Source organism: Pholcus phalangioides, unplaced genomic scaffold (assembly GCF_987345545.1).
Source record: "Pholcus phalangioides strain wild (caught in Gottingen) unplaced genomic scaffold, Ppha-v1.0 ptg000012l_1, whole genome shotgun sequence".
In the NCBI taxonomy this organism is placed as follows: Eukaryota; Metazoa; Arthropoda; class Arachnida; order Araneae; family Pholcidae; genus Pholcus; species Pholcus phalangioides.
In genome coordinates this window covers 12,249,871-12,262,713 of record NW_028301605.1, presented here as the reverse complement: position 1 = coordinate 12,262,713, position 12,843 = coordinate 12,249,871, and the positions used below count along the sequence as shown (strand labels likewise).

The following is a 12,843-nucleotide window of genomic DNA, read 5'->3' as shown; positions in this document are numbered from 1 at the left end:
ATATTCAGAAAAATCTAAATTACAGTATTACGCAGAAAATTAAAATATCAAAAATATACGAATGATCTTGCATCATAAATGCAAAGTGCTTTAGAGTCACAGAGCATATCCTACCCCCAATCAAGACAGATATTCCACTTCGTTTCCTATGTATTGAAAATGAATCCGATTCCATTTCATTTCTGTCTGATCCAGACGAAATTTACGCTGCACATGCAGCCTAAAATCAATAAATTAAAGGAAAAGAGAAATTCAAATATTAAAGAAAAATTTATTTACAGATGATGTTAATGCAAATCAGGTATGAAAGTGGAAACACACAAATAATATATCAGGACACTTTTCCACTCTTCTCTTTCTCGAATATCCCAAGAAATTCAGAAATACTCACTAGAGGAAGAGGAAAAAGAATGATTAATTCTTGAAAAATACAGTGAAACCTCGATATAATGACACTCTGTAGACCAATAAAAAAAATATCGCTGTTGAGAGGTTATTGTTATATCAAGAGGTAGCATTATAATCAGTGATCACCAAATTTATGCTGTTGTTGGCATGTCTTCTGAATTGCTGTTGTTGGTACATACCATAAAATCCATTTATAGGTATACAATGTGATAACGTATCCCCAAGAAATCATTACGATATGTCTGGGGAATTTGCTAGTGTTAGTAGACATCCATGCCCGAAATGGGATTTATAAGCATTTGTTTGTAACAAAGAGTTATATAATTTATTATATAAGATTCAGTTAGTCAAATGCTGTAAAGCACTTTTGTGTACTATACACAAAATAGCTTTATGGAAACTTCATATACACTTTAGGACTGTAGATATTGCAAAAAACTGATGTTATTGTGACCACCCTTGAAAGAATAAATTCTGATGAGGAACTTGAAACATATCAAAGCTGGTTTCGAATGAAATATATATATATATATATATATCTTTGTAGTGGTTTAGAAATATTGTTATTGAGGGGTTTATCATGGCAATGGATACGATTGCATCGGGTGGAGTTGACTACATGCAATCCCAAACAAGATTTGAGAAAAATATTGAGTATCATTGTAGCAAAGGTTCACTGTACATAAAAATTTGCAATCTTACAGCGAAACATCTTTATAAAAAAAAACCTACATTCACCATCACCATCCTCATCGAATGGTTTCAACATGGCCTCGAGTTCATCTTCGCTCATTTCTTCACCGAGCTTCTTGGCTACATTCTGCAGATTCTTCAAACTTATTCGGCCAGTTCTGTCTTCGTCAAAGACTTCGAACAGTTTGATAATTTTATGCTCTGGCTCAACTTTTTCCAGAAGCTCCAATGCTATAGTAAAAATTTTTTAAATTATTGGTGACGCAAATAAAAGTTTATACATACAGTTGATGCCTCTTATTAACATCATGGATAATGTTATTATTCAGGTATTGTTATCACTTTCACAAAGAAGCGGAATGGCTTAATACCATAACATGGGGAAAAGTTTGCTTATAATCATCAGGACTCTGGATTATGGTATGAATTTATTTTCCCGTGCATTTCAAATCTAAGGTTTCATCATTTTAATTCTTTCTATGTAAGTTATCGTTATCAGCCTGCAAAACTATGTTAGAAGCAAGAAGGTGCTCTCCCCCTTTCCTCACTACTAAAATTTTCTGTACTTAATGTAATTCAGCCGTAGCATTCGCTATGATTCATATATACCACAAAGCTGCTTCTGCAATGGCTTTCCTATAGTGAAACAAAAGTTTGATGGGGAAAAAATGTCCTTTCCTGCAGTTTGTGGTCACTTCTTTTAGTTGTCCAGTTTCACAGGTTTTGTCTGAAAGACTTTCTCAAGATCTATGGAAAGTACTGTGCGTTATAAAAAGTATTGGAATTCTTGATGCACATCAGACAGTTATATTCTAACCAGAGCTGGACTTAGACATTTTGTAGCCCTATTTTATATTTATATGCATGCCTCTTTCCCTCACTCACGCGAGATATGATAGAGAGTAGGCTTAGAGATTAACTCATTTTTGCTCTACACATTCATTGAATATATTTATGGGGCCACTTTTTAAAAGACTCAGAATTTTTGTCCATCAAACAATCCTTCCAAGGAGGTTTCAGAATGCAGCACTATCTTAATGCATGAGCATTGGCCCACTGGAAGATTCAGGTGTGTAGAGAGCCTCTTGTTAACATGAGGCTGATTACAGAGTCAGATGGTGGGAGATTTGCAGCCAAGGGGGTCAGGCTAAGGGGCAAGGCCAAGCATTATGGGGAAAGACCTATAATGCTCTCGGGCCCCCAGCAAAGTGATTTTTCTTGGTAAAAAATGTTTGCCTACCAATTTAATTTCTTACTTAATATCTCGAAAATTTAAACTAGACGGAATTTTCGTGAGGCCCTACTACTACTCTTGAGCCCCTCACCCCCCTCTGGTTGGGCCAGGGTGAACCCATTTGTTAAAGGCGGTATACATTAGCATGTAGATCTTGTAGCATACGACGTCCTGCAGCAGTTCTAATCCGCTCGTGGATACACAAACTTCCTTTGTGTACGTTGAAAATACAGATTCCAGGTGGGTCCAGTTAAAACAGCTCAAGAATCATTCACACCATTGTACAAAGTGCTGAACAATCAATTGCGAATGCTTTCAATGCATGATCTGCGGGCTAATGTATACATGCTTTAAGAGGGCACTGCTTTGACAGCTTGTATTGGTCTTAAATTTTCTGGAAAATAAATAATTATAGATTAGTCTGGGGCCCCATTTGAAGATGATATGGGGGCCACAGATTCACTGTGATAGGTCAATGTGTGTGCGTCTGTTAATAAATCAACATAGTTTTCCTCAATAGATAGACAGAACTTCAAGTTCTGGCTTTTAACTATAAAGCAGTTATGGTTTACAAAAGTTGTTTTACGGGCCTTAACATTTTGTGGCCCGATGCAATCATACCCTTTGCAACCGTTTAAGTTTGAGGAAACACTGCTCTGCACATTAAATTCTTATAAAATCTGTACTGGTCAAAGATTCAAATTCTCATTTACCTATCCTTTCAAATTCTTTAAACGTGACATTTGATTCTGATGTTTCAAAACCTTCCACAATGGCTTTCACCTCCTGATTTTCTGTATCAATACCTAGAGCATCGAGAGCGGCCTGTAAATATAGAAGAAGAATAAAAATACGTCCAGTTAGGAAGACTTTGTAGCATTTTGCAGAAATACAGCTTGAGTGTACCAGATTAATTAAATTATTTAATTTAACAATTTAAAAATATAACAATAGAAATAATTTATTGCAAACTAATAACGTTGTGCCAGCGAACAAGTATAAAAATTGATACATAAGTTCATTTCATTGATCATCCCTTCACTTGAAGGAGAAAAAGGAAAGTTTACGACAACAGTTCGTCACCAGTGAGCGACTGAGCATGTGAGTGACAGAATGAGTTGATGAATGAGATAATGAAAAAGTTAAAACCAATTGAGTAATTTTGTAAGTGAGTGAGTCACCATAAGAGTGACTGTATAAATGAGAGATTGAGTGAATGAGACATAGTGCGCAACTGCATGAGTGAGGACATAAGGGAACCAGTGAATGGGTGAGTGAGTGATTGAACAAACCGGTGACCATATGAGCGATAAAGTGAGTGATCGAAAGGATGAGTGAGTAACAGTATGAGTGAGTAGCTATATTAGTGATTTAATGAGTGAGTGACCATATGAGTAGGTACATGAGCAATTGAGTGAACAGGTGAATGGGTAAGCGAGCTAGTGACCATATAACTGAGTGAGCGGGTATGTGAGCAATTGAGTGACCATATGAGTGCATCTGTGAATGACTAAGTAAGCCATTAAGCAAGCATATAACCATTTAAGTGTGGGCACATGAGCAATTGGGTGACCATATGAGTGACTATCAGAATGATCAAGTGAGTGGGGAGTGACAGTATGAATAACTGAGTGAGTGACCATATGAGTGATTCACTTTGCTTCCTCATTAACTCCCTTGCTCATTTGATTAATAATTCACTTACTCACTCACCTGCTCATCCACTCACTGTCAGTGAATTGTCACATTAGTGAGTTTTCCGGAGATGAATTGTTGGCAATGAATTTTTGACACTTGGAGGGAAACCGTTGCAGTGTTTTACCAATAACTATATCCAAGTTCTCCCCTATGTCACAGCTACTCACTATGTCTCTATTATAGGTCCTAATATAGTGAAACCTCACTACAAGGACATCTGATATAATGATATATCCCTTTACAACAATATTTTTTTCAAGTCTTGTTTAGAAATGTCTATACTCTAATGTTAAACTGCTGTCTCTCATTATAACGATATTCCCTGTACAACAATATTTATTCTTGGTCTGCAGAGTATCTGCTTTAGACTGAGTCATCCTAAATGTGGATCTAGAGGGAGCGATAGTCCCAAGAACCAAATAATATGGGGGAAATTTTTCTGTCCCCGTTACAATACAGAACGATCCAATACAATTACACAATAAGTCACTTTTCTAGCACATCACCTGGATCAACATCCCCTTACTGCATCTGCCCAACTCTGCTCCATTCGCAGCTGAAGATGCCTGCCTTCACTCCATTTGCAGCTGAAGATGTCTGCCTTCCCTCCATTCAGATCTGAAGATATTCGCTTTTGCTCTATTCAAAGCTGAAGATGAGCACCTTCGCTCCATTCAGATCTGAAAATGTTTGCCTTCGCTTCATTAGAAGCTGAAGATGTCCTCCTCCCCTCCATTCGCAGCTGAAGATGTCCTCCTCCCCTCCATTCACAGCTGAAGATTTCTGCCTCCACTTTATTCAGATCTGAAAATATTCACCTTCACTCCATTCAGATCTGAAGATGTTTGCCTTCACTTCATTCGAAGCTGGAAATTGGCTTCATCCGGTGCATTCAAAGCTGGAAATTGGCTTCATCCGGTGCATTCAAAGCTGAAAATTGGCTTCCTCCATAGTTGTCTGGCTCTGATCCATTCGCAGCTGAAGACGACCGCCTTCGCTGCATTCAGATCTGAAGATGTCTGCCATCACTTCATTCGAAGCTGGAAATTGGCTTCATCCGGTGCATTCAAAGCTGGAAATTGGCTTCATTCGTTGCATTCGAAGCCGAAAATCAGCTTCTTCCATAGTTGTCTGGCTCTGATTCACTCGCAGCTGAAGATGGCAGCCTTCGCTCCAGGGTCATTCCATTTCAAATCACCCGGCAAAATGCCAAAATGACACCCATAGTCTCAGATTTCAATGTTTTTTTTTCTATTTGTTGCATTTACCATCCTTATTAACTGTGTGAAATATTATTTGCATATCTCTAAAACTTTTTGAAAAAAAAAATGTTGAAATTTAACAAAAACTGATGCAGATGACTTTTCCGAGGCTCAATTTTTAAGCGGCATTGTTTGAGAAAATAAATCATAACTTTTTCAATTTTCAATATATTCAAGTGAAATTTTCACTAAAGTGTTCACAAAAACATAAAGAATATGAATAAAAATAATTCATACACTTACATTTGAAATTTACATGCAAAACAATTATGTAAACTTTGTTTTTGTGGAATTTTTCGTTAGAAAAAATACAATTTTTCAAACGTATTTTTAGACCAGAGGCACAGCAGTTACCAAAACAACTTTTATTTTAAATTTCTCCTAAATATATGAAGTAAAATACTGGAGAAAAAAAATAATGGTTTTTTGACCGTTAATATGTTTATTCTGGCTCGCAACACAAAATTCATCAAAATAAGACTGGATCGTTCCGATTTCAAATCATTCAACTAGATACTGAAATGCAACCCATCATCCCAGATTCCAATTATTATTTTTTATTTATTGCTTCTACCATGCTTGTTGACCATGCAAAGTTTCATGTACATATCTCAAAAAAATTTTGAGAAAAAAAATGTTTTCTAACCTCACGAATGACGTCTCTTAGGCTAAACCATTCAAGCAATATTATTTGTGAAAATATAACTTTGCAGATTTTCAATATATTCAAATGAAATTTCCACTAAAATGCTCACAAAAAAATGTAGATTATGACTAGGAAATAAAATTTAAACCTTTTGCATTAAAAAATTAGATTGCAAAAAAATTGATGAAATTTAATTTTTGATTCTTTTTACAATAAAAACACAATGGCTCACCTTTGCTTTTTCATTTACAAAAGCTCTCCTGCTTTTCGCACAGCATATTCAGTGACATTGAACTCTTCAGATTTTTTTCCTTGTTCCCCTTTCCTAAAGCAGGGGCCAGAGTTAAAATTTGCAGTTTTCCCCTTGTTGTGATGGTTAAATTGAGTCTAATTTCTAATTAACTTTATCAAAATAATCATATTTGCTTTCTGTTTAATATCTTCATTAAGTGTGCTTTGAGATTCATTTTCTGGTAATTCTTCAAAAACTTTACAAACATTTGGTTTGAAAGTGTTGCAAGCAGATTCAACTTTTCTTTTGGCATTGTTTGACTTGCACTGTGGAGCTACCCTACGAAGTTTAATTGGTGACTCTTCTATGTTACAAATACAAATACAAATACAACGCCACAACAGGCAAATTGCCCAACGAGGTGGCTAACTTAAGAACATCAGGAATCCCCGAGCCCCTACCTACTACTGCTACACCACACATGCACCCCCCCCCCCGTGGAACCCCCCCCAACGAATCGGTACATGCGGGAATGTGCGTGTACGTGTAGTGCAACCTGACGTAATGTTTGTTTCTGTGTAATGCTTGTTATGTGTGCACCTGCTGGGATGATAAAGTCTTATAATTAAATAAAACACCAGCTGCCCTCTGAAGGACAAAGACCAGTGTGCCATAGTTTATATTTTCACAGAAGCTATTATTATTTTTTACAATCATCATCACAACAAGAAACATTACATCTTATATATCACCACCAGGCAATATATACATTAGGTTTTCAATTCTACTCTCTTCCATCTGCCTCAGCTACAACAATTAGGTTGTAGCTGATAATTATTTCATTCTTTGTGATTTAATGCCTCATATTCTGGCTTTTTATCAGCAATTTTAAATTATTTCTTGGGAAAAATATATAGAGGCTTGTGTTAAATATTATAATGTAGATTTTTTTTCACACAAGTATAACCATTTCATATTTATCATATACATTAAATATATGTTTATTAAAATATATGCTGTAAAAATCAAAGTAATTAAAAAAAACTTAACACTGTTGTGGTAAAATAACTTTATAATTAAGCATGTTAAAAAACTTCAAAAATTAATCTATATATATGATTAATATTGTCTGGATTTATCAACAAAATAATTCTTTATGCAAAAATATATCAGATTGCAAAAGTTTGTCTTTGTTGCATCATAAGAAATATTTATAGATCAATTAAAAGTGAAATTAATTATTTGGAATTTGAACACTTCTAAGAATCTGAACATGAAGGTTAAATTTGAAAAGTTATTTTATTCACCCAAAACCTTTTTTTTTTTCACCAACTCCCATTTGATATATTACATTAACATTTCTAATTATTTCATAAATTCATTTAATCCTAGAATTTTAAAATTTATTAATTGTTTTGAATTATTGCATTAACTACTCCTGAAACTTAATTTAGTGAATACTGTAATAAATGTATAAGCGTACATGAAAAATTAAATATAAATTTCTTTTTACTAAGCATGAATCATTATATTAAGTCAAAATGTACAAATATAATTAATGTAGTCATATAAGTACAATTGTGTTTTGTTACTCAAATGTATTAACTGTCAAAATAATGTTTACTTTTCTACAGTCTTCTTAATATATTAATAGGATTAAATTTAAAAAAAAATGAAAATTCCTGCTGTGCATCCAAAAAAAAGTGTTTAAAAAATTGTGTTAAAAAAAAAAAAATAATAATAAAAAAATTAAATTTAAATGACTTTTTTCCTCTAAGGTTCAAATTTTCTTTCCCAGTCATAATCTACATTTCTTTGTGAGCATTTTAGTGGAAATTTCATTTGAATATATTGAAAATCTGCAAAGTTATGATATATTTTCACAAATAATATTGCTTGAATGGGTTAGCCTAAGAGACGTCATTCGTGAGGTTAGAAAACATTTTTTTTCTCAAAAATTTTTTGAGATATGTACATGAAACTTTGCATGGTCAACAAGCATGATGGAAGCAATAAATAAATAATAATAATTGGAATCCGGGATGATGGGTTGCATTTCAGTATCTAGTTGAATGATTTGAAATCGGAACGATCCAGTCTTATTTTGATGAATTTTGTGTTGCGAGCCAGAATAAACATATTAACGGTCAAAAAACCATTATTTTTTTTCTCCAGTATTTTACTTCATATATTTAGGAGAAATTAAAAATAAAAGTTGTTTTGGTAACTGCTGTGCCTCTGGTCTAAAAATACGTTTGAAAAATTGTATTTTTTCTAACGAAAAATTCCACAAAAACAAAGTTTACATAATTGTTTTGCATGTAAATTTCAAATGTAAGTGTATGAATTATTTTTATTCATATTCTTTATGTTTTTGTGAACACTTTAGTGAAAATTTCACTTGAATATATTGAAAATTGAAAAAGTTATGATTTATTTTCTCAAACAATGCCGCTTAAAAATTGAGCCTCGGAAAAGTCATCTGCATCAGTTTTTGTTAAATTTCAACATTTTTTTTTTCAAAAAGTTTTAGAGATATGCAAATAATATTTCACACAGTTAATAAGGATGGTAAATGCAACAAATAGAAAAAAAAACATTGAAATCTGAGACTATGGGTGTCATGGCTGGGTGATTTGACATGGAATGACCCTCCATTCAGATCTGACGATGTATGCCTTTGCTTCATTCAAAGCTGAAAATGTTCGCCTTTGCTTCATTCAAATCTGAAAATGTTCGCCTTCGCTACATTCTAAGCTGAAAATGTTCACCTTCACTTCATTCAAAGCTGAAAAATTGGCTCCCTCTGTAGTTGTCTGGCTCTGATCCATTCGCAGCTGAAGACGACTGCCTTCGCTCAGGTACGAATCCAGAGTCGGGGTGGGGGTGATGGGAACGACCGCCTCTCTCCCAACAACCGAATAATAGTTAGATGGGAAAATTTGTTTGTCCCCTAAAATACGGGACGATTAAACGAACTTGTACGATTCCGCCCTCCCGACACATTGTCCTGGATCATCCGCGCCTGAGCCATTCCGGTTTATATATATAGTCCACAGAATCATTTTCAAAAACTATTGGAAGGAAACGGATTCTCGTCGTTACCTGAAACTCCATTGGGTGCAACGCTCCGTCGCCATTCAGATCGAACTCCTTGAAAGCCAGCTCGACTTCCTTGGATTTCGGATTCGTTGATTTCACAGGATCCATGGCTTCTTGTCGGATGGACCGGCCACTGACATTCATGATTATCAAAAACGTTAAGAAATGATATAATCCCGGGGGGGGGGGAGGAAACAAGATTTGATAGTTTAACTTCAATATTTCACAGGGCTGTAGCTACCCAGGGCCCCCCACATCCCATTTTTCTTCAATTATACAGGGCTTGATTATGATTGTAAACAATACTCGCATCAATAATTATACAGGACTTTCGGCAGCTAAGACTGTACCTCGTGAATGAAAAACCGTAGTTTGATTTTATCCAAGTGACCGTACGTCCCGTATTTCTTAGGACGATCCCGATTTTCCTTCTTTTTCTGGCAGTCCCGACTTTTTTGCAAAAGTGTTCCGGTTTTTCCAGTTTTTTACATGACACCTACTTGGATTTTTATTCTTTATTGAAGTCAAAGATTAAAATTATTTTTCATCTCATGAATTACATTATGATAATTACAACTATAAATAAGAACATTTATCTCCCACATTTGTCGTGTTGAAAGTTTTATTTCGTGAAATTCATTTTAATCCACTGCGATTTGCAATAACGCTTCGTTCCCCGCTATTGCGATTTTTCATAATTTCAGCAATATTTGGCAATTTCGTACTATTTTGGCGTCGTTCTTGGCGATGTCCCGTATTTTCCCGTATTTGGAATTCCAATTTCCCGTATTTCGCTCGAGAAAATATGGTCAGCCTAGATTTAACTTGGAAATGTGTCGTTTTTCTGTTCATTGTTTCAATTTCAGTGAAGAATACAAACTTATCTAAGCTTTCATGAAGAACGGGGGAACTTTTACAAAAAGGTTGGATGGCTAAAATGAGAAAAGGGGCCGTTCAAGTATTACGTCATCATCGATATGGAGGGGGGGGGGGGGTTTCCGATTTGCTGACTTTTGATGACGGAGGGGGGTTGGATAATGCTTACGTCATCAACCACCCTTTACGAAAATATGAGTTAGGATTCAGAGGGGCAGAGCTAATGACGAAATTTCGCTGACAAGGAGGGGGTCAAAAATGGCTAAAAATTTGCTTACGTAATACTTGAACGGCCCCAAACATGAAAAAAACATATGGTTATAAGGTTGCATCCTGTATTGTAGGAGAAAACAAAAACAGCTGAAACCAGAACTCCTGCTGCCATCTTCCAAACAAAAAAAGCAAAACTATATGTTGCAATGGAAAAAAGACGAATTCGCAAACTTTTGACGGGTTTTTCAAACCGGGTGCGCTGTATAATAACAACGAATATGCAATACGAAAAAAATATGAGTTAGTGCATAACTCATGATGATTCAAACTATTTCTTACCGCGTATGGCATTGACATTTTACCTGCAAAAATCTGAGAAATGTGCTCTAAATCCCGACCTTGTCCTATACCTTGCATTTACACACACCTGTCATCACACACACATACACAATACACAAAATAGGTCACTTACGAAAGTACCACCGAATAAGTCTGGTAGAATGGCCATCGAAAACTGTGCCGCGGGACCAGCGTAAAAATCTCAATTCAGCTCAGCTCACGAAAAAAATATATTTGAGTGTGACAATTCCAGTTGTCAATTCGACTACGAAATCAAAGAGACGTTTCGCAACGATAAATTATCGGTATTATTAATCGTTAATAAATCAATTAATTAATTGACAATTCCGCTTTCATTTTGTCATGACGGCTCGCACTGTCGAGTGGGGCGATGAGCTCGCTTCCTTCGCTTATCTGCCACTCCACGCAGCAGGAGCATCATGACCCCACAACCCTGTTGGGGGATGTTGAGACGCTAAGCATTGGCATTGAGTATAAGTGAACCTAAACTTGGCTACGTGCAAGTCTTTAATGGATTAATTAATAATAATGATTAGTTACTTGCTTAGCATCAGAAAGTATAATAAGTTCATGATGGTTAATTGATTAAAAACGTGCTTTCACAGTGTTTGCGTGCAGAGTGAATTGAGCAATTACTTAATCTAATCTGAACATAAATAAAATAAAAATGAAGGTTGCTTACGTCATCAACCACTTCTTTTTGAAGATATGAAATATTCTAAGCTGCTGACGAAATTTTGCTGACGGGGGAGGGAGGGGGATCTACTTTGAAATTTGCTTACGTAATTACGCCCCTTATTTATATTTTCCAATGGGCTTGAAATCCTGATAATGAATCATTATTATGTTTGTGAACAGTTTTGTCACTGCGTTACGCAATGACAAAACCCGTATATACTGGGTGACTCGAAATGTCACGCCGCCAAAGCAGTTATTATTATTTTTTTTTGCCTTGTAACATTTGCAGCGAATTCACAATGACAACAACAATTTCAAAAGGGAATTAAAATTAATTTAACACTCTAGAATACACTACAAGACATTCATTTTAAAAATATTGTTGGTGCTGCTACCTACTTTCAAAATCAGAAGTGCCTTAAGTGGTGATGACGAAAAGCTCAGGTATAAAAAACTAAATTCTTCATTCAGCTACGCTCCTTATAAACAAAGCTTATAAATTGACCTGAAAGATCAAAATTCCAGTTCAGTAATTTTTTCAAGACCCAAGGAGACATCCAAAACAAAGTACATGCCTCCACACAAGTAGACGACAGGTAAGATCGTAAAAAGTGAATTTTTCCACACTGCACTTTGCAGTAATGTGCTGCCATCTAATGTCAAATTTAAAAGCGACTCATGTGGTGACGATGAAGTTCAAAGTGAGAAAAAACTAATTCTTTATTCCGCTCAGTTCCTTATAAACAAAGCTCGGGAACTGAACTGGAAATTGAAACTATAAGTTCGGTTATTTTATTTGAGCACAAGGAGACGTCCAAAACAAAGAGCCTCTTAATGAGCAGACGACAGACAAGAAGTCGGTTCCCTACAAGCTAAGCTCACAAACAGAACTGGAAGTTCGAACTGCCAGTTCAGTTATTTTTTCAGGACTCAAGGAGACGCCCAAAGCAAGTAACCTGGAGAGAAGCAGACGACAGAGATTATATATTACAGGCAATACCGTCTAGAGCAGACGGTATTGACGGTAATCTACTCTAGACGGTATTGTTACAGGAGAGATCATCCATCCACCGCGACTGCAGCGACATCAAATGCAAGGAAATTACGGGACTCGGTGAAAACAAACTTCCCGCCTGGCAATTTTTCCATAGAAATGTACAGTTCGGTCTCTAAATATTGCGTTTTAAAGATTTAAAAAAAGGATAGAGAGAAGAACTGATCTAAAGAGAGATAAAAAAAGTAAAATTATTTATTTCATTAATACCGGAATAATTTCTTTGATTAATGTGGAATAATTTCTTTGATTAATGTGGAATAATTTCTTTGATTAATGTGGAATAATTTCTTTGATTAATGTGGAATAATTTCTTTGAGTAATGTGGAATAATTTCTTTGATTAATGTGGAATAATTTTTTCATCATTTCTTGAATTATCCTTCAT

At 35.3% G+C, this 12,843-nt stretch overlaps 1 protein-coding gene across 1 annotated transcript; it reads right to left on the bottom strand.

The window, feature by feature from the left end:
* Positions 1-251: 251 nt before the first annotated feature.
* On the bottom strand, positions 252-9,588 carry LOC149079597 (uncharacterized). Its single transcript, XM_089240201.1, has 4 exons — positions 9,279-9,588; positions 3,049-3,160; positions 1,141-1,332; positions 252-390 (listed from the first exon to the last, which is right to left on the bottom strand). Exons 1-4 carry the CDS (start codon positions 9,417-9,419, stop codon positions 332-334), a joined length of 504 nt encoding a protein of 167 aa, XP_089096327.1. The 5' UTR covers positions 9,420-9,588; the 3' UTR covers positions 252-331.
* Between the last annotated feature and the right edge of the window lie 3,255 nt (positions 9,589-12,843).

What these genes read in the sequence shown, in the direction of transcription:
- LOC149079597 (XM_089240201.1), bottom strand. Translation starts at nt 9,419, where the DNA reads ATGAATGTCAGTGGCCGGTCCATCCGACAAGAAGCCATGGATCCTGTG. An exon ending in TGCACCCAATGGAGTTTCAG is followed by an intron (nt 3,161 to 9,278) that starts GTAACGACGAGA and finishes CTATATTTACAG; the next exon opens with GCCGCTCTCGATGCTCTAGG. An exon ending in TGAGGATGGTGATGGTGAAT is followed by an intron (nt 391 to 1,140) that starts GTAGGTTTTTTT and finishes CTCTTCCTCTAG; the next exon opens with TGAGTATTTCTGAATTTCTT.